General features: G+C 40.8%; 1 protein-coding gene across 11 annotated transcripts; it reads left to right on the forward strand.

Moving 5' to 3' along the window:
• Positions 1-4,415: 4,415 nt before the first annotated feature.
• Positions 4,416-21,786, forward strand: AKAP8 (A-kinase anchoring protein 8). Of its 11 annotated transcripts, none has more exons than XR_014522829.1 (16): positions 4,416-4,534; positions 6,103-6,141; positions 6,705-6,737; positions 8,045-8,333; positions 9,077-9,590; positions 10,013-10,160; positions 10,520-10,566; positions 10,723-10,759; positions 12,788-12,826; positions 12,909-13,008; positions 13,502-13,643; positions 14,204-14,297; positions 14,845-14,975; positions 16,954-17,049; positions 18,765-18,958; positions 20,374-21,786. XR_014522829.1 is itself a non-coding variant. In XM_083490722.1 (15 exons), exons 1-15 carry the CDS (start codon positions 4,519-4,521, stop codon positions 20,812-20,814), a joined length of 2,166 nt encoding a protein of 721 aa, XP_083346848.1. In that variant the 5' UTR covers positions 4,419-4,518; the 3' UTR covers positions 20,815-21,786. The 11 variants fall into 11 exon arrangements, 4 of the variants coding, with proteins under 4 accessions (XP_083346848.1, XP_083346849.1, XP_083346850.1 ...); XR_014522830.1 differs by lacking the exon at positions 12,788-12,826 and having other exon boundaries at positions 4,417-4,534; positions 20,374-21,039; positions 21,088-21,786; XR_014522833.1 differs by lacking the exon at positions 18,765-18,958 and having other exon boundaries at positions 4,419-4,534; positions 20,374-21,039; positions 21,088-21,786.
• The last annotated feature ends 183 nt before the right edge of the window (positions 21,787-21,969 follow it).

Here is a 21,969-nt window from a genome sequence, read left to right on the forward strand (position 1 = left end):
TCCACCCCCACAGGGGCTTCTTCCACCTAAGGTGGCGGCATCACCCCGCCTCATGGGTGGGCTGCGCCAGACTGTGGTACCAACTTACTTTGTAGCCATCTTTTTATCAGCTGGTTAAATCCAAAAGGAGTGGTATTCATTTTAAAGCTTATATATACTTCTAAAAACCTCAGTAGCCTCGTATGCATTCCATCTTCATTATTGCACTAACAGCCCACACATACACATGCTTACTTGCTTGTTTGGAAAGGGGTGGAATTCACTGTAGTGCTAAGTGGGATATGCATGCACAGAACGAGGTCTGCTCACACAAAAAGTCTCTTCCCTACACACACCTCCCCTAAACCTGTTCTTTGGTTCCTCCCAAGCTTCCAGAGCAGATTTGCAGGGAATGTGGCAGGTGAATGTCCTGTTGAACCAGTAGACCTCATCTGTGCATGCAACAACTTAGTGGAATCCTGCTGTAAGTCTCCGTAAGTGCAGTGGGACCTATTTTGGGATAGATGTTTAGAGTTGCAGGCTCAGCATGGAGTCCCCATGTTTTTCTCACAACGCTAAAGCAGGGGTGGGGGCATATTGGGAGAAAACTGACAGGCATGAGGTCTAGATGGCCTAGGGTCAAATTAGGTATGATGTTGAACATGTCTATTCTTCACACACCCACTCCCTGCAAAGCAAGTTGCAGCTTTAGGTGAAACGACACAGAAGGAAAGGTTAAACAGAGCAAATCTCAAATTTAGCAGTTAATCAGTAAAAACAAGAATAAAAGGGGATCCGGATCCTAAAACTTCTCTGCCATGTTTGACCCTTAATGGGAGGCTTTTATGGATTAACTTAATTCAAAGCCTGTTAAGCTGGAGTCTGAGGGGCATCTCTAGAGGTTCCACCGTTATTAAGATTCTGTGGGGATAGCTGGGCTATCAACTGCTATCGTAGAAGGGTAGTAGAGGAAGTGGTGGTGGCAGCAATTATCCTGGTGCTAAGTGCTTCATCTGGAGGAGGCTTTGTTGGGATTGAAGATCTGAGGAAGAGCCTTAGATTGTAAAATTATTAAAGGTTATCTGAATCCCTTATTAAACTTCATTTTCATTCATCCATCACACTCCATTACTGCTATTTACTAGTGAAAAGGAGGATAGATTGGTCCTTTTTGGAAATGTAAGGCGGCAGCTAACGCTCCAATCCTATACAGTGGGCGCTTGGGTTGCGAACATGATCCATGCAGGATGCACGTTTGCAACCCGCAGTGGCGTGTCTGCACATGTGCGGGTTGCAATTTGGCACGCATGCGCAATTGCCGAAACCCAGAAGTAACCCGTTCCAGTACTTCTGGGTTTCGGCGGTCTACAACCCGAAAAAACGCTACCTGAAGCGTCTGTAACCCTAGGTATGACTGTACACACTTGTCCAAGTAAGTCGTATTGAACTTTGGTATCTACTCAGAAGTTAGCTCCACTATCAGATTTTACCGTAAATTCTAGGCGAAGCTAGACAGTGAATTAAGGACAATGCCATAACATTGTATCTCTTTAGGGGGATGAATACCATTTCTTCACCTATACCATACTCCTGGTTCTTCTCAGAAAACATGGAAAACATTTAAGAATTTCACAGCAGGGAAAATTCCACCATGTATAGCTTCTTCCACTGCAACAGAGGTGGAAAACTACCTGGTGAAATTACCCCATCTATGCAATTCTTAAAAGCCTTTTAGTCTGGGCCTGGCACCCGTTTCTCTTTAGTATTGTTCATGATATATGTACGTCTCTGTTTCTTTCTCTTCAAATATGTACCAAATAGCCTCCTGCTTGAATGTTATTGACTGTGTTGCTGTACCAAATGTCAATTTTGTACATCGGTTTTAGAATTCGTTATCCTTTGTCATGAATTACAGTGTTCTGTCTATATAAAACTAAACTAAATCAAGTTGTGATTGCCCGACAGTGATTTAAAAAAATAGCCAGAGCATTTGTTTTAATTGCAGCTTTGCCATGTGTGTGGAATTTTGTAAAGCTGCTGCTGAATCTGGAAAGCAGTGATTACTTTCACTGAAATGTGTACTTGGTAAACTGCAGGAAAAGCTAGACTCCATTTCTATATCTACTCGACTGTATATATAACTACTTTGTAAGTCCTGTAGTGTTTCCCTGTATCACAGATTTTGTTATTTTCATAGAATTTAGTTCTCGTCTAGAGATCAACTTGTGTCTGAAGTGCCAGGTTCATTTTGGAGCAATTGGCTTGTGCATGCTCACAGCTAAATTTCTAGGTCCTTGTTCATTTTAACTTAAATTTCTTCAGCTGCTTTTCCAAAGGAGATGAGCAAGGTCCATAGCAGCTGTCTAACCTACTTACATATACAGCCTCCACTACTGCCTAGTGTAGTTTCTATCAATTTTGTTTGCTATAGCGAACAAATCACACAATTTTTTTTGTACAAAAGAGCATACCTAGCCCTCATGGATTGTACAAACATGGGGGCAAAGGTTAAGAGTCATGTTCCTTGCTTCAGTCACTTTTGCCTCTGGCCCCACCTGCTCCTAGAATGTGGCCCACTGTCTGAAAAAGGCTCACCATGCCTGATTTACAGGGAGAAGTGGGGAGCTCCAAAACTGGACATCATAACTGAACAATGTACTTATCTCTTCTTTATTTCTGCTGTTGCAAATAACAAATAAATGGTTGTTCATTTGTTCCCTCATCATGCTTATCACTGAGGATGAATGTACTGATTTGCACAAAGTACACTGGACTGTGGGTGGAAAAACCCAGGATTAAATATTGAACCACTATGATTATCAAGGATATCACAAACTTTGATGCTTTTTCTCTGTCTAGTTGGGGAAATTGTGCTTCTTCAACCAGTTGGTTTTCACTATAGCTATGCTGTGCTATCACAGATCTGCATTGTACCAAATTCTGTAAGTACTGGTGCTGTTACAAATGAGTTAAACTGTTAGGATTGCATCCCATTTTACTGATGCTCTGTGCAGTCCCACTGAAATTAATGGGCAAGACTAATTTAGGGCCATAAATTACTGGGGATCTACTCTGTGTAGAACCTGGATATAACACAAATACTCCAGCTCAGGCTCGCCATCAGGTCATCATTAAGTGGTTGTGGAAAGGTTTAGCAGTCAAGGCCCGTACTGTTTAGTTAGTGTGTCTCAAGATTAGGAAATAGAGCAACAGCAGGTTTACAATCTTTGTGCCTGTAACAGCTGCATTATGGATAGTTTCTCTGTTGGAAATGAAAGAATGGCTGTGCTAGAGCACATGTTTTGCATGCAGAAGACCTCAGGATAAACACCTGCCCTTTCCAAGTAGTACTGAGGAAGGATTCCTGTCTGAAATCCTGAAGATCTGCAGTCACTGTAGATGATACTGGACAGGACATATAACGTATCTTCCTCTGTTCCCAAAACAGGAAAGAAGGTTGAGAGGGGGTCTCTGCATCCTTGTAAAACAATTCAGCAATGTACAGCTATTTTTAAAAATAAAGTTCCATGCAGACCTCTCTTCCCATTCTGTCAGAAATGGGTAGGCCAGGAGTACTGGAACTGTAATACTGTAGAAATTAATAGAATTCCAAATAATTATATTATATCTGAGGCTCTCTTCCATTGCAGTGCTTTGAAATAGTTATGCCCTTTACCCACAGAAACCTGTCGGGAAAAGTGCACCTTAATGATAGAGAATCTACTATTATTAAAATACTATAAAACATGTATTTATACTTCTGTATGGATGGTGACCTATAGAAGCTTATGCTGTGTTACATTAATTCGTATTTAAGGTGCCACAAGACTGTTTCGCCAGATTAGAAAAACATGCCTACGCATCTGGAAAATAGCATCTAGAAATTCAGCAGGTGCCTACCTAATTCCACGACAGCGAAAGGCTGTAGGAGTTAAATTACAAACCAGTCTTTTAACAAGGAGTATTGTCCTAGTTTAGAGAGACAGCATTTTTAAAGCACGATACCAAACTAGATTTTGGATTTTGCAACAAAAAATCATTGCGAAAGGGACAGGAGTGTAACATCTATATCATTTTTCATCTGCAACATGCATTGAAAAGCGCAGGTCTTTGCTAGGGTGGTGGGGAAATAAGTCACCCTCTTGCAGCTGCTTGCTTTTTTGTGTGTGAGCGAAGAGTTATTTCCCAGCACTGCAACAAATGAGATCATCTCCCCGCGGCCACTTCATATAGGCTCATAATACACCGCGTTGTTTCCTTCCACCGTTGCCTCTCACCAATTTAAGCAGGAACCGGAAAATTCTCTTAAAACGAGCCATCTCGGTCGCTTTAAGAAGTCAGCCCAATGGGAAGGGATTTCACGCGGCGAGGCGGGAGTAGGAGCTGCTCACGGGAAACACGAATGGGCAGGACTTTGAGATCGCAACCAATAGAAACTCAGAAGTCCGCAAGAGGAGCCAATCCGCGGTGGGCTCCAACGCTCGCGCAGTGAGGGTATAGGTTACTCTGCGTGGTCGCAGGTTGACGGAGAGGGAAGCCATGGATCAGGGCTATGGTGAGAGCTGGCGCTGCGCGGGCGGGGGAAGGGAGCGGGAAACCCGGCAAACGCGGGTTAGGCTTCGCTCGGGGTAGGGCTGTTTACCTCACCGTGGTGGCTTTTCGCACCGACTAGGCCTGGTGACTCTCAAGCGCCTCCGCGAGACACGGGCGGCGTTGATTGGCCATCGGCGCTGCCCCTCTCGGAGATTGGCCTGGCGAATGGAGCGCCTCTTTCTAATCTCCGCGGTCTGCGAGGAAGGCGGGACTAGGCCCTTTTTCCGAAGACGACACAAAATGGCGTCGAGGCGACCCCTTTCCTCTGCTCTAGCGCCCGTTTCCTGCACCCCATTCTTTGCGCGGGGTGCCGCCTCTTCCCCTCCTCCCCCGGGGGTGGGGGTTTAACTTTTGTAGCCGGCCTGCCCCCTCCTACAGACACCCGCAGCTTCCTGGGCTTAGCGCTTGGTCCATATAGAGAAGTCGTTTCCACATCTCTATTAAGAGTTGCCAACAGCTTCCCCCTCCCTGGCAGGACTCCTGTGTCTTTAACGCCTCTGCCATCCCTGTAGGTAGCAAGTGAATCCTTTTTCCTGCTATGCAATCGACGCCTGGGGAGGCGTCCGCCTGTTAAAAAGCCTGTGCAACTGTAGCTAGTCACTCCCTGTCAATAGGCTTATCTTCCATGAACTTATCTCGTCGTTGTTTTTAAGCCATCCAAGTTCGCAGCCGTCTCTTCTTTCCCGTGGAAGTGCCTTCCATAGTTTTAACTAAGTGAAGAAGTACTTTTTGTCTGTCCTGAATCTTCCAACATTCAGCTTCACTGGATGTCCATGAGTTCTAGAGTTACGAAAGAGGGAGAAAAACTTTTCTCTATCCCCTTTCTCCATGCCATTTGTAATTTTATAAGCTTGTATCATGTCAACTCTTAATCATCGTTTCCCTAAACTAAAATGTTCCAAATGTTGCAACCTTTCACTCCATCCCTTTAATCATTTTGGTTGCGTTTTCTGAACCTTTTCCAAATCTACAATATCGTTTTTTGAGATGAGGCTACCAGATCTATGCACGGTATTCCAAAGGCAGTCCCACCATAGATTTGTATAAAACAGCATTATGGGGTAGTAGTTTTACTTTTAGTTCCTTTCCTAATTTTGTTGGATGCAACAGGGTGTGCATACAGTCTGGTATCATCTGCAGAATGTGCAACGGGCAGGGTCTGAAGATTAGGGGTGGTTTACTGTGAATATGATAATTTTGTCATCTTTAAATGTGAAACAAAACCCCTAGCTTAGCGGTATGTCTGAACTGGGAGTTGTGGTTTGTTTTGCTCCAAACAAGCCACTGTCTTCACCCACAGTTTGTCCCTGGCTTACTGATCATAGTTTGTTTCCCTTGTGTGCTGGAGAAGGCAGGCAAAATGGATGAGATTGGTGCTTTCACAGCAAACCACTAACTACTGTAAATTGGCATGTTTGAGTAGTCACATTTTCACTCAAATTACAGCTGCTGTATGTGAAAGTAGTTAAGAGAGTCTGGGAGGGGAGAAGTTAATGTGTGTGAGTTAATGAGTCAATATTTCTCTTACAGGTTATAGTTCCTGGGGTACTGAGGCCACCAGTACTCAAGGTAAGTCATGATCTCCTAAAATAAAAAGTTTAGAAAAGAAATAGAAGATAACCTTAAGAATGTTGAGCATAAGTGTGTTTATAAATAAATATGCTTCTCTTAAGCATGGGTCACAAATAATATTTTTTTAAAGGTCCTGAGCAGCCTTGAATTTTTACTTTGGGGACAATATATTGAGAGGATTTTATTTTGTATAGGAGATGTCCAATAGTTTTAGCTATTTGGGCAACTAATTTCCCCTTTCCTCCCCCTCTGCAGCCCCCATGCACTTCTGAAATCTGCTCCAGAGAGTTGGGTAATTCTAGAGTAGATTGAGAGGTGTGAGTAGCTGCAGGTAGAGGAGAGGAAGGGGAAGTCCTCTGGTATGATGGTGGATATTGCCTATATATCTGTACTTAACTCTTTAACACAACACTTGTGTTTTATTGTGTTGCTGTCAAAGAATTAATTCATTGAAAATTGTTTTAAATTGCTTGCCTTGTGAAAGAACTTAATCTGTGTTGTGTTAACATCGCTTTGATTGTCGTGTTTAATGTAAAAGTAAACTTTTGTCTCTTTAAAAGGTGGCTATTCAACGAATCCAGCAAGTTGGCAAGGTATGTGTTTTATTTGCAGTACTGTCTTAAGTATTTTGCCAATTTTCTCAGAATTAACAAGAATAACTGACTGGAACATTTAGAGGCATTATGTAAGTATGTGAATTTGCATCACTCCTCCTAAAGCCGAACTTGGCTCCAGAGTTACAACAACTTTGTAGCCAAAAAAGGGCCATTGAGTATCAGCATGCTTAGGGGAACCCAGAGGTTTGCAAAAGCACAGACATATTTAAAAAATCAAAACTATCTGGGTGGATCCCTGAAAAGGCCCAGTGAAGGCTAAGCATGCTTAGTAGTTACAGAATCTTAAAAGTTGGCGGTGGGGATTGGAGGAAGAGGGAATGGAAGTGGCTGATGAAGGGAGGCTTCAAAACTGGCAGGAATGCAAGAGAGGCTAACTGAGAGAGAAGGGAAGTTTAGTAGGAATTAGGGAGAGTGGAAGCTGAGCATTATATTTATACTTTTCTCCCATTCCCCATCTTTCCCTTCTACATCCAGTGGATGGAGAGAAAGGGGTGGAGGAAGAGATATATAGATACAAAAACAGCACAAAGAACCATTTCATTGTAAACCGGGGAATAACCTATCCACACATTGGAAAATTATTCTTAATTAGACCCAGGGTTGGAAATGAGAGCCTCTCATAGAAATCATTGGAGAAATCCAAGATTTTAATATAGCTGCTAATAGACAAATGAAGCAAAGCTGAAGGGAGTATAGGCAGGGAGCTGCAGAAGGGGGACAGTGAGGGGGCCTTGACCTCTTCTGACGAAATCAGAACTTCAGGCAGTCATGGGCATGTTTCTGTCCTGATGAGAATATATTCAGGTACCATTCTGCCACAAATAGAGAATTAACCCCTTCAATCCTGAGCAGACAGCCTCATCAGCCACAAACTCAGGTGAAACACATACACACAGAAATAATCTGCAAAATTTTGCTGCAGAATTAAGCTTGTAGTATACAAAACAGTGTGTGATATAGGTCATGTAATGTTTCTAACTTTTATACTGTTCTTCTTCTAAGGAACATGGGGTGGGTTAAATTTGCTTTTATAGAAGAAAAATGATAATAACACACCTAAAATCTCCACCTCTTTAATTGTGGGCACATGACTAAAGCAATAACTCTTCATTGGTCTTGTGGCAGTGGACAGTGGTGGCCTATTAATGTTGGTATCTGACAGTTGTTTTCAAGTGTGTCTGAGTGTGAGTGTTGGCTGTGGTGATGGTTTCCATAGATAAGATCGACCCTTGAAACTTGGACCCCCCTTTTTTTACTGTACTATTGTCTTTCCTTTTTTCCAGGCTATGAAGGCTATGATTATTACAGTGCCCAAACCAGCAGCTCTACTACAGCTGCCCCATACAACTATGATGCTGCCAGTGTTGCTGCAACTACCTGGGACGCTCCTAAAGCTACCGACATGACAATGAGTGCTGAGATGGGCTCTCGCATGCCAGTTGTAAATTACGGTAGTGGGTCAGTGGGCACAGAAAACTCTGACTCCATTATAGCAAAAATAAACCAGCGTCTGGATATGCTGTCAAAGGAAGGCAGTGGTGGTCCTGGGGAAGGCATGGAAGATCAGGGGAGGTAAACTAAAGATTCTCCTCATCTCTGAAAACATATTTCTAGTTCTCAATTGAACCTTAATTTGTTAAAAACAAGAACTGGTAGAACAATATTGATTAATTGATATGTAGATAGTAGTTTAACATTGGTACAGTTAAACAAATGCTATAGTTTCTGATGACAAAGCTTTCATGCAAGAGAAGGCAACCTGTTGAAGAGAGGGTCTGCTGCCTTCTGTTGTTGAGGCATCAGCTATCAGATGTGTACCACAAGAGATTTTCAAACAGGGTTTTCATAATAGTGCCTTGAAACCACATAGAAAATACATGTTATATAGCTTTCATAATTTGTAAGGGTCCCTGGCTGTCTAACAAATATAGATTGTTTCCTTCTACTTTTGTTGTAGAATGCGTTGCTCCTTATTCCAATACAGTGAACATATAAAGCTGTTTTATGCAGAGTCAGATCATTGATCTATCTAGTTCAGTGTTGTCTTCTCTGAATAGGAGTAGCTCTCCAGGCTCTTTGGTAAAGGTCATTCTCAGTCCTTTTACTTGTCTTTTTTTACCTGGAGATTCTAAACTTTGGAACCTTCTGCATGCAAAGCATGTACTCCACCACTAAGCTATTTCCCCTTCTTTCTAGAGAAGCAAATAAACTTTCAGAGGGCCTCCAGCATGCAAATTTATATCTGTGCCAAGTCTGTTTGGACTACCTGTCAAGTCCTCTATAACTACTGACTTAATTCTTTGCTTGTAATACAGCTCTTTCAGATTTGAGTCTTATGAGTCCTATGATTCTAGAGCATCCGTGCCTGATCGTGACCTGTACAGAACCAGCTATGACTATAATGAAGTTGGATCAGATCGGAATGATTCTTTTGGAAGCCGCTATGATGATGTTGGTGACCGCAGAGATCAGCCCCGCAACAGAGGAAACAACTATGGCTTTGCCAGAGGGAGGGCCCAGAATCGAGGGCACCCAAACACTTTCAATCGTGACCACTTCATGCCATCAAGTACAGAACGGATGTCTGCACAATGGAATGAGATGAATTACATGGGTGGAAGGAATATGGAAGGACCTGGACCCAACCGGCTTCCATCACTATTTTCCCAAGCACTCGTCCCAGAGTATAGAGATTATGGCGATTATGGAGACTACGGAGACTATGGCAACTATGGGGATTATGATTATGGCATGATGGGGATGCAAGGAATGGGAATGGGAAGGTTTCCTGGGAACATGCCCTATGGCTTCAACAGATCACGTGGCAGAGTAAGTTTAGCACACTAACCTTAGGAACTCTTACATTTATAGCTGTTTCAGTAGTTGTAAATCATCAGATTGGTTCAGGGATTAACAACAAGAGAAGATGGTCTTATTTTTATGTAGATGTTTAATATAACACCATTTATTTTTATTTTTCATTGCAATAATTGGAAGTGATATTGACAGAATAGTGATGTTTTTGTTTTATTGGAACTGAGATAAACTGTTTGAAAAAATGCCTGCTTGTGAGGTAGCGATATATGGGTGTTCCTTGGGTGCATGGGTTGGGCTGTATTCTTTACTAAGGAAATGCAGGAAATGTATTTTTGTGAAAGAGGACATTTATAGCAGGAAACTAATGCATTCTGGGGTTCCTGGCAAGTGCCAACAAACTGGCCAAGCATGTATTGCTCTTTTTTTCTTTCTAGCCAAAGAGGAGACCATTTCGTGGTCGTTTTGGTGGGCATTCAGATTTTGAAAGTGGATTACGCAAACGGAAACATTCCCAAAGTGGAGATGAACCAGACACTGGCAAACAGACAAAGACAGAAAGTGAAAGAGGTTATTCTGACAATGGTAATGTTTTGATTTTGTTACATTAGGGACTAGTCTCCTTTTTTCTCATCCTTTGCTTTGGTACCAACCTATTTGTCTTCTAATCATTTATTAAATATGTCATTATAAATCCTCCTACTTCGATGTGCTACTATAAAATATAGTACTTCACAGCAATGTTACAGTTCACCAAATAAATAAATGGCCTGCATCTCTGGAGTAAGATGGAGAAGAGTTGGGAAATATATGCTAGCAAGTAAATTTCTCAGCAGATGGAAACCAAACTTCCACTTTAAATGATCTCAGAAGAGTGCTATGTTTAGACTATAAAATAAAATGAACTTTTCACAGTAGTTGAATGGTGTCTTGTGTATTGACAGATAATGGTGAAGGAGAGGACAAATCAGGAGATGAAAGAGATAAAGGTGTAAGTAACTTTTTCAAAAGTATCTGGATTTTCAGAAGTGATCATTTAAAGTGATGAATGTTTTGGATTGCTGACATTGTAATGCAGCATACATTGAGCTTTTAAGAGATGTAAAATTAATTACTGTGTGTAATCCCTCTCTCCCTTTTTTTAAAGGAGCATGAGAGAAGCAATGAAAATCTAAAGAGGAAAGGTAGGGTTTAATTCATTTGGCAGGCCTATATTAACTTTCCACTTGAAAGTTATGAGGGATTGTTATGAGGGATTGTGGAGTGGGTAGGAATTCCATTCTGATCTTCTATGGAGGCCATTACAGTGGTACCTCGGGTTACGAACAGTCCTGCTTACGAATGCTTCGGGTTACAAACTTACAAACCCGGAAGTAGGTGTCCCGAGTTGCGAACCTTACCCCGGAATATGAACGCAATCCACTTCCAGGGCCGCGGTAGGCCTACGTAGGGAATGCGCGCCTCGGGTTAAGAATGCTTCAGGTTAAGAATGGACTTCTGGAACGAATTATGTTCGTAACCCAAGGTACCACTGTAGATGCAACCGGCTAAAATTAATTTGAACTCAAAAACTTGTAACATCAATATTAACGCCTTAGGGGAGATAGTATTGTAGCATTCATGTATCTTCCTTAGAAGCAGTGACTAGCCAGATGTCTCTGAAAACTGAAAATATTATATCTAAGATCCTCAGCTTTATTTTCTTTCCTTTCAGTTTTCTTGCCAGTATTCAACAAATTAGTGATAATTCCTGTTTTAAAGCCATCTAAAGCTGATAGTCATCACTGCATCATGTGACAGTGAATTCCATAACATATTAATTGGGTAAATAAATACTATACTCTAAAATCTACTCTTTTCAGTCCCAAGCTCTAGTATTATCTACATATTATGAGCTGGTTTTTGTAACTTAGTATGGATGCGTGAGGCTTAGCCCTGTGCAGTGCAGCAGCAGGAAAGTGGCTGAAACCACCTCTCATGTAATCTTAGAGTTGGAAGAGACCCCAAGGGACATCTTGTCCAACCCCCTGCAATGCAGGAATCTTAGCTAATACATCATGACAGAGACAGAGACTCTGTAGACAGCACATTCACACTATGCCCATTAGTTGGCTTAGTTTGAAGTAAGCCTATGTAAACTGCCAGCCCTCTGAACTTTAATTCCTTTTATTTGCTAAAAACCTTTAACTCTTTAGCTTCTCCCAACCTCGTAGGAGATTCAACTCTGTGATCACAGATGCTCATATCTTTACCTTCTGCAGTTTTGATACCGTTTTTGAGATGAGTCAAAAACATGCCTTTAAATATGGCCTTGTTGCAAACTTGAATAATACTCTGATTCTTACTATTTTCAGTACTTCCATAATAATTTGATATAGTTTACCCTTTGCATTGCTGCAGCTCATTGAATTGATTCTTCCAGGAGCTTTCCATAAGAACTCCCCAAGATCTGTCTTGGATAGTCAGACAATTTTGACTTCCTCTTGTGAAGATACCCTTTTAAAAATTCACTGTGCATCACTTTGCACTTAACATTGAATTTCACATGCCATTTTGCTGTTTGTTCATTGTCCAGTAACCAGTTTCCATTCCCTGGGCCATTTGTTTAGCTTGATAGAAACATAAAGAAAGATATTAGTGAACAGTATAGGTATACCCAGCTGTTTCAGCACATCTCAATGTATTTCTTATAGTTGTAGTGTGTGTTGTGTTTTTGAAACATACATTACTATTTTTGAGACTACATTGTTTCAAGTTTCTGCTTCTGTTACTGTTACTGTTTGTTTATTACATCATATTTATTATGTATCTCTTGTCTTCCTAAGAAGCTCAGAGAGAAATGTTAGTGTCCATTCTGTGATTGAGATTGACTTGCCCAAGGCAAACCAGTGACCTTCAGAGTTGACTAGGGATATGAGTGTGACTGTTCCCCACTCCACCTTCTTCCACTGCACTAGCTAAGAACCATTCAGAGGACTGACATAAGCGTGAAGACTAACAGAAAGCAGTTTCACTGGTGGCAGTATTTCTTATGAGACTAGCCCTCATGTCTATGTTGTATATCATGAGGGAGGCTATGGCTGTGTTGAAAAAGTGCAATTTAATGAATAATGTAAATAATATTTGTGAATTACACTTGCCATATGAAACACTGATAGAGGTAAGTGCTTTTTTTATTGCCTTCACATGGTAGATCTTTAACTGACCCTTAGAAAAGCAAGTCAAGGAAAGAGGAGAAAAGAGATTAGAAGGTACAGTATTTTCATCCCATGACATTGTAATGCAGTTGAACGTTAGTTCTTAAAGAACTTCCTTAAATGTAACTTTCTGTAGCATCTGGTGATGGCATTGATGATGATGATGATGAAGAGTCAAAACAAAGAAAAGAGAAGCAGAGGCAGAGGGATCGAATGCGTGATCGTGCTATGGACAGGTAACTGAACAGATTAAAACTCTTACATCTTTAAACATCTTTGGCTTAAAATTCATTTTAACTTAAATTCCTGCTTCATACATAAAATTAAACCCACATTATATGAAGCCTTTCAAAATATGGCTACAGTAATTGAGAACATTCTGTTTTTTCTCCAGGAATATTCACTAAAGTTTCTTGGGCTGTCTCTTTCTACAAAAGTAATTTTTTTGCTGCCACCCTGCAAGTTTGCTTTCCAGCTCAAGGAAAACAAATGGCTCTTGCTATGTAAAATTTAGTTTCATACATTGTCTTTTAAATTGCTAATAAGTTTGCATAGTTTGCTATAATAAACAAACAGTGCAACCCTAGATTGAAGCAGCAAAGGAATCTGGTAGACAGAATGTTTCTTAGGTTCTGTTAGGACAATAGTTGAATTTATGGTATTTATTTTTCATGTATTGAATTTCATAAATAATGTGTACTAAAAATCAACTTCAATGCCTTCCTTTAGAATCCAGTTTGCTTGCTCTGTATGTAAATTCCGAAGCTTTGATGATGAAGAAATGGAGAAGCATCTACAGAGCAAATTTCACAAGGAGGTCCTGCGATACATTGGGACCAAACTGCCTGACAAGACTGTAGAATTCCTGCAGGTATGCTTATTTGGGTTTTTAAGTTGTGAACAAAAACAACTATCAGGTAACTGAACTGCTTCTGCTATCCAGTAATTGCGATTAATGCCCAAAGAATTGCTAGTGGTTATTTTTGTAAGTTTCTCTTAAATTAGGTCAGGCTTCCTCCAGATGTTTTGAAACTATAATTCCCGTCATCCCTGACCACTGGTCCAGCTAGCTATGGATCATGGGAGTTGTAGGCCAAAAACATCTGGAGAGCCGAGGTTGAGGAAGCCTGAACTAGGTTTTTTGTCAAGTTACTATCAAGTAATTTGTTACCTGCAGCATGTTTCCGGATAGCAGTGTCTAACTGGTTGGTCATTAGGGCTTGAGTTGATGAGTTCCACCTGAAAGTGTGAAGGAAAGAGTGAAACAGAACTGTTAAGAAGCCGTTATCCAGTGAACTACATAGTGATTGGAGATTACTAATTTGAGTGATTAGTGTATAGTTGCAATGTCACCTCTAGCTGGACTTTTTACTCAGTTTTGGAGACAGTGACTTCCCTGATTACACATATTTTCTCCTTTACAATCCCCAGAAATATATAGTGAACAGAAATAAGAAAATTGGGAAACGCCGACAAGAGCTAACGGAGAAGGATGGTCCAAAACAAAAACCAGATCCTTTCAAAGGTAAGTGGAACACTATTAAGAATTCTCAATCCACCACCTAGAAAGTACAGTGCAGAAATCTCAACTAAAGTATCCATGACAAATGGCCATACAAATACTGCTTAAAAATCTCCATTGAAGCTGAGTCCACCACCTTCTGATAGATTAGGCAGGCTGTTAACTGTTGCTGTGAGGAAGAGAGCAGAGATGTTTCGACAAAAAAACAAGGTTATAGCCATTGTTGTAATAGTTCCCCCTATGTTTGGGTCATGTTGCCCTAGGATGTTCTAGGGACAGACAAGCTAATGCTTGTGAGGAGTTTTGCAGTAGCAGCTGGGGGTTTTTTAATGGCATGACCATTATTGCTGTAGTGAGTTTCTTGCATTGGCCTTTGAATTCTCTTCTAGTTTCTCTGACCAACTGTTTCTTAGTTTGTATGCTTAAAATGATTAATGTAGCCAATTTCTGGGAATGGTGTCAAAACAACTGCTTGAGAAATAACATACTACACCATTTTAATAGTTTATGTTCAGTTGTATGCATCTAATTTGTGTTTGTACCATTTCAGGAATTGGCCAGGAGCACTTTTTTAAAAAGATAGATGCTGCTCATTGTATGGCTTGTGATATGCTAATTCCTGCACAACATCATCTTCTCCAGAGACACCTGAGGTCTGTTGATCACAACAGGAATCGCAGAGTAAGCAGTATTAGTATTTTCTATATGATTGATTAATGAAGTGCATTGATTTAGAAAGCAGTCCATGTGTGCTTGCTTAGCAAGTCCCACAAACTGCATGGGGCTTACCTGCTAGTGTGTTTAGTAATGCAGGTTTAGAAATTCTTTGATTGATTGCTATTCCATACCTGACACTTTTTTCAAATCTGGGATTTGCTTCTCAATTACAATTGAAAACTTATTTATGAAGGCATGACTAACCTGCTTTTTGGTTGCTAATAAATGATAGTATAGCATAGATTAGAAAATATTTCTGTGCACCTTTTCATTCACAAAAATTGCAAAGCAGCTTACAAACAGTAAATAACAATAACATAATAGAAAATCACAATAGCAACATAAAGCATGTAGAATAATGAACAACTCATCAGTAAAACAATTACAAACCATCAATAAAACATTTAAAATCCATAAAACACTTAACAAAACAACTAAAAAAATAAGCTAAACAGCACAATTACAACAAAAAGCATATTATAGGATTCACAACATTCATAATCTATAAAACAATATTGGCAACATTAGCAAGATAGCAATTAAAAATTATCTTAGGACTGATTGATTCATACACACCCTCACCACCTCCATGACACATAATATTCCACTCTATTCAGTTCACTAAAGGACACATAAACATAATGCCTGTGGGAGCAACTCCATTCTGAAGGCTCTTAGGGCTGGAGGGTGGGGCAAGGCATTGCCTGATGGCCATCATAAAATCTCTCCCTTTTTCCTCCTATGTCTGGGACTCAACCTAAGAGTTATTTCACTATATAGGAAAAGCAAGTGCAGGTGATTTGAATGCCTTCTGGGTGAGTCATGGCTCTTAGTTCAAGGGCATGAGTGTCTCTGTATCTCCTTTTCGAAATATGAAAACTATCAGACCACTTTTGTGATGCTTCAGGAAAGCATTCTTTTATGTACAGTCTACTTTTTTAAAAAGTGCCAATAATATGCATGGTTTTTCCAGTTTGAGAAACCATAATAATGACACCTGTAGCTACAAAAGAGGAGAACTTTATTGGAGTATGAGTAAAGTTACAGTGCTTGATTTTTCCTTATAGTCCCTGAAAGACTTAAGTCTGTGATAGGGCTAAGAACAGTGATAGAGGAATACATAGGCTACAGAATAGAGGATTACATAGGCTACATAGATTACACCTACATTTGATAAATGTTTGAATAGCTTGATGACACATGTGTAACTTGCCATGTTATAACTGAAACTTGGATATAACGACTTCTACTTCGGCCTGAAGGAAAATTTAGCCAACGTATCTCTATTGTGTAAGAAGAGAAGGTGCAAATTGGTTCTGTTCTTATGCAGTATGTATTGAAGTTTCCCTTATGAAATATCAATACAGTAAAGCACTATTAAATATAAACAGTTGGATAAAAGCACTATAGAAAAGCACTATTGGTTTTGGTTACACTTCTGATAGTGAAATAAGCCCCCTTTGGCAGTAAAGATGCCCAAATAAATATATTAGTTCATATAAAGCATATTTTAGTTTCCTGTCCTAGACTCACTTTTTATAAGCTTCCGTCATTTTTATTACCGTGTGTTGGATCCAGAGTTGCCCTTCTGTTCATTGAAACTATTCCATTTGTTGAAGGGAGTGCAATCCAGCAGAAGCTTCTGCTGGAGGAAGAGCTGGTTTTTGTTTTTGTCATTTTATAGAAATACCCCAAATATAGAACAAAACCCTAGCTCCAGCATAATGTAAGTTGAAAATGCCTAGGCAGAAGCATCACCAGGAAGTCTATGGCAAGAGCTTTTCACTGACCATATTTACTCTTAAGTATTTTTTCTTTTACAAAGTCTTGAGTGCATAGTGCTGCAAAAGTGATGGCTGTAAAATAAGGAAGATAGCCAGAATTGCAGCATTCTTATTTTGTACTTAGGCATCATATTGACTTGTGTTTCTACACTTCCTAGATGGCAGCTGAACATTTCAAGAAGGCTAGTTTCCACGTAGCTAAAAGTGTTCTGAATAGCAAGCACATTGTGAAAATGCTAGAAAAGTACCTCAAGGTAAGTAAGCAGGATGTTTGCTGTGTAGTCCTGCTTTTTCACAGAGCAAGAGCGCAGGAGCTTCAGCTTGGCCTCAACAGAGCATCACAGTAATATTGCTGAGTGTGCTGCATGTGTCTTTTCACATAAGATGGAGGGAAGCAAAATTATTTCTTTGCTTTCTTATGTATAATCTGAGCCTTGATTAGTGTCTTCCTCTCTAGCATTCACTCCCACTCCTCCCAGATGTGTTGGATACTCATACTAGCAGACACTGGCTGTATTCACACATTACACTAAACTGTAGTTAAAGGCTTAAAATGAATGCATATACAGGTTTCATTCACTCCTCCCTGAGCAGTGCAAGCAGAAGCGAGAAATGGCAGTCCCTGGTTTAGCATTATGTCCAAACCTAGGGTCGTGGTTTATTTCACTGCAAACAAATCATGATTAGGAAACCAAGAACAAACTTTGGATTCACATTGATTTGCTTGAAGTGAAACAAACCACAATCCCAGGTTCAGGCATAATGCTAAACTAGGGATCTGCATTTTTATGGCAAACCATTTACTGTGGCTTACTGTGATGTGTTAATGTGGCCAGTATAGAAGAAATTTATAGCTGCTTACAACTAGATTAATTAGCAAAATAAATACTATCCTCAGGCTACCCTCTGCTAATATAAAATATAGCTGTGTTGAGGGGGAGCATTGTGCCCAACCTAAGCACTGCTTGAAAATTTATCTGGTTGGTTGAGAAAAAGCATTTTTTTCTTGCTCACAGCATGGAGTGGACTTTCTTGAGTAGAAAGGTAATGCTGATTTCCCTAATGAGTTTTCAGTTTCGTGTTAAAGAAAATTAATTTGGGAACAGCATCCAAAGTCAAAGCAAATTTTGTTAGTCCCAATATTATTCCAATTATCATGTGTGGGAGAAAGTTGACATCAGGTGATCTGATCTCAACTGTTGGACAGTGCATGACATGAGTGAGACAAGGCCTCTCCAAAATATTTCACTATGGCTCTGTAAATCAAACTAGCCTTTTACCCTGCTGAGAATGGAAAAGACGCCACTTATCTCCAAAGCAGGGATGTGATGAGCCAATAATGGGAAGAGTGGTAGCCTAGATGAGTATTTGCAGGTCTTGTGGAGACTCCTGTGTGACCATTGAGGGTTTGCTGATGTAGCATACATGGCCATATGTAATTGGTGAGTTCCACTTTTGATAGGAAAGCCTGCAGCCCTCTGACCAGGTGAAGATGAAAAGAAACAAGTTTGGCTGCTCCTATACCTGGGAATCCAGGAGCATCCCAAGATTCAACAGGACCCTCTCATGGCAAGCATAACTAATGGGGGAGCAGATGTTGTCATTTCCTCTACGTGTCCGCTCTGTCCCTATGGCAACACTTCGGTCTTAACCAGACTGAGTTTCTGCCAATTAACTAGTCTCTGCTAGACAGACACTAGTAAAACTGAGACTCTGCTCTCTGGGTCCAGTGAAAAAAAATAAGCTGAGCACATCAGCTTGTAGTTGACACTGATGGCCTATTTACTGAGGCTGTGTTCCCCCAGCGGCCTCTCATACACGTTGAACAAGAGGGGTGACAGAATAAACCCTGCGTAGCTCGCATGAGAGAGCCCTTGGGGCAGATGAGCAGTTGCCCAGTGCCACCCTCTGGGACATCTCGGAGGAAAAAATGGAACCACTCAAGCGCAACTCCGTCTACCCCTGCTAGGGTCCGCAGGTGCCTCAGCAACACCTCATGATCAACAGTATCAAAGGCTGCCGACAGGTCTAACAGAATCAGCATGGACACCTGAACTTTGTCCATCAGCAGGAGGAGATCTTCGACCCACCCAGCACAGTCTCCGTACCATACCCAGGTGCAAAACCAGGCTGAGAGGGGTGAAGGAAATCTGAGGATTCCAGGTAATGCCAGAGCTGCCCCATCAAAAATCTTCTCAGCACCTTCCCCAAGAAAGGAAGGCTGGAGGCAGGGTGATGCAGTTGGCATCAAGAAATTATTCTTGAACATTGGCATATTACTTCCTCCCTTAAAGGATGCTGGCACCTTGCCCTTCCTGAGGAAGCTTTTGACTTTGAATCCCCACCCCTTTAATTAGCGATTAATGGACACATCCAAATCGCGGGGTAGAGCCTAGAGCTCTGAAACTACAGAACATCAGTGAATAAAGCTGGTTGGCTGATTTTCAGTCAAAGAAGATGGCGCTACTTGTCTTTCACCTGCATGGATCTTCTTTCATGGAGGCAGTTAGTCTCCAACTGGGTCATAAAATATAAATGTTTAGTTGCTAGGTGCAGAAATCCTTGGCAGTACTGTATCTGGCCCAATTTTTGTGGGTTGGGACTGCATGGATATAGATGGAAAAGCAGGACTCCAGAAGAGAACTTGAAACTCATGTGCCTCATGAGTATTGTGGTTCAGAAATTGTCACTTGAATTTGATCAGGTTAAGGGCTAGATTTCTGCACTGGCATGCTGCCTTTCCATTGTACATCAGTTGCAGGTCAGCCACGAGTGATCCACAAAAGCAGGGTGGGGTGGGGGAGAAAATGGTTTTAATCCCCGTACATGACAGACATTGGTTTTGAGAATCAGCAGAACAACACTAGTGTGTCTGCTGTTTCCATATGGTGTTTCCTTTAATAAAGAACAGAAATTCTAGCAAGAGCAAAAGAGAGGACTGACCCTGATATGGTCAGTGACAAGCCATGACCTCAGTCTGAATGAGTTTGGTGTGCCTGCTGTATGAGTGGTTCCCAGTACAGTCATTCCCTTAGGTTTCTTGGACACAAAGAGTGTTCTGCTTAATGAGATCACAAAAATGTATGAGTACCCATCATTGGTTTATAGACTTGCTAGTGTTGAATAGTGTGGTGAGAGAGCTGAGCACTTCATAGCTGTGATGCAACTGGGTATTTCCTAAAAACAGTTTCTGCCTCTAAGCTGAAGGCTCAAAAGGTGTGTTGAAAATTATTTAAGATTCCACTGGATTTTTCTATTATAGAATTACATCTCTTGATGCTACAGTAAATATACTGCAGCAAAGTGCATTCCAATCTTACTCCTGTGAGGCAGACACATTGTCAGCTTTCCAATTAGTACCACAGGCTTTAGGGTGCTGGCAGGCACATGTGAAAGAATTTAGCAAAAATGTAGTCTGTTAAGTTGTTTGAGGCAAGAAAGACTATTGTGCTTTGAAGTGAGGGTGCTCAAATTTCAATCACTCAGTTGCAAACTTCTGCATTCTAGGTATGAGGCTGTCTAAGGGAGGTTCAGACAATTTTGTGAGTCAGTAATAATATGCTTCTTCCCTTTGTCAGGGTGATGACCCATTTACAGATGAAAACATTGACCAAGTTGTTGATGACTCTGGAGCCTTAGAGGGGGCAGAAGCTGAAAAGGCTACAGAAAGTGCTGCTGTAGAGAGAAAAGAGAGTGCTGCAGATGAGATCACAACCACTGAAGTCAGTGAAACTGCTAAACCAGAAGGGGATGAGAGAGCTTGCTCTACTATAATCTTTTCTGAAGATAAATCTGCAGAGGAGGAGGAGCAGGAAAAAGAGAGAATCAAGCCAGTAGGAACAACAGAGGGACTGTCTGCCCATCCTCCAAAAAGCTTTGAAGTGAGAGCAGCAGAAAGCCAAGTGGAGGAACAAGAGCATTTGGAGATGAGAGAAGGGAACTCCACTGAAATGGCAGCAGCTGAGAACAGTGACACCAAGGAGGAACCAGTTATTGTAGCAAATGCAGAGCTGCCATAGGAATGACCATATAAATGATTGTATCAATTGATTGTATGAAGATGATTTTGACTGGCTTAGCTGTATAATCTCCTCCCCCCCCCCCCCCAAATACACCCTGGAAAAAAAATCTTATGTCAGTGCAGTACCTGTATGTGCATTTCTAGAGTGCTGCCAATTTTGTTACTGATTTGAAGAAAGGAATTCATCTATTCTGTTATGGAAGCAGTCTTGTTCTTCATTGTTGTATGGAGAATGGGAAGTCTAATCCACTTTTAGTTGGAGGGCGTGCAGAAGGCTGTATATTCCCCAAGAAAGGTTTGGTGACTTATTCATTGTAGAATGAACAACACTATTTGGAAAAAAACAAAGTTGTTAATCATTCGGCTCCTTCCAGGTGTTCGTTTTTCAGTACTGAAAGAATATAGCTTAATTTGGAAACTAAATTTGGCCTCTTCTTTATGAAGGAGTAGATTAGTGAAGTCTGTGTGTGTTTTTGCTTGTGAAAATGTTTGCTCATTTAAGTTCCTAAAGAAAAGACTTGCAGCCTTGAAAACTTACTTTCTTTATCCAGTTTGCAATATTGCATGAAAATAGCATCTGTAACTTGTTTTTAAGCACCAAGATGATTGCGTATCACACTGGGGTTATCGTTTCTACTGAGCACTATTTCAGATTTTCTGGCTAGCAAGCTGCAGCTTGTACATTATGCTGGTACAGAGGCATAGCCTAAGGGAGAAAAGTTATACCACCACTGAATCTCCATTCTCTTAATAAAAATCACAAACGTATCATTCATGGAGTGAATTGCCAAATATTGCCCTGTGAGTATTGAAGCAGTACCAAGACCAGCAAAATAAAAGCAGATTTGTGAGTGTTAGGATTGATGCTCATAGTATAAAGCTTTAAGAGTGGAATGGAGCACTATTTGTAAAGAAAACAACAACCCCAGTCTTTTGTCTTAGCAGTTAAATAAACTTCTGAAACTGAAAACTAGTATCTTACATTTAGTTGGCTCCAAAACGTGTGCTGTCTTAACAATGTGGTCACATTATTGCTCATGTTAGAAGAGCAGTTGACTGACTGCTGTCTAGAACACACACATCCCACACACGCTAATGCTAGAGCTACCATACACGGAAAATAAATTTATCTCTGCTATGTGGTTGAAGGAGA

The sequence above is a fragment of the Podarcis liolepis genome (genome assembly GCF_965112155.1).
Source record: "Podarcis liolepis genome assembly, chromosome: 2".
NCBI lineage: Eukaryota > Metazoa > Chordata > Lepidosauria > Squamata > Lacertidae > Podarcis > Podarcis liolepis.

Excerpts from the sequence above, each read along its gene's own strand:
- AKAP8 (XM_083490722.1), top strand. Across the intron at positions 9,591-10,012 it reads TCAACAGATCACGTGGCAGA|CCAAAGAGGAGACCATTTCG; the intron begins GTAAGTTTAGCA and ends TTTTCTTTCTAG. Across the intron at positions 10,567-10,722 it reads GAGATGAAAGAGATAAAGGT|GAGCATGAGAGAAGCAATGA; the intron begins GTAAGTAACTTT and ends CTTTTTTTAAAG.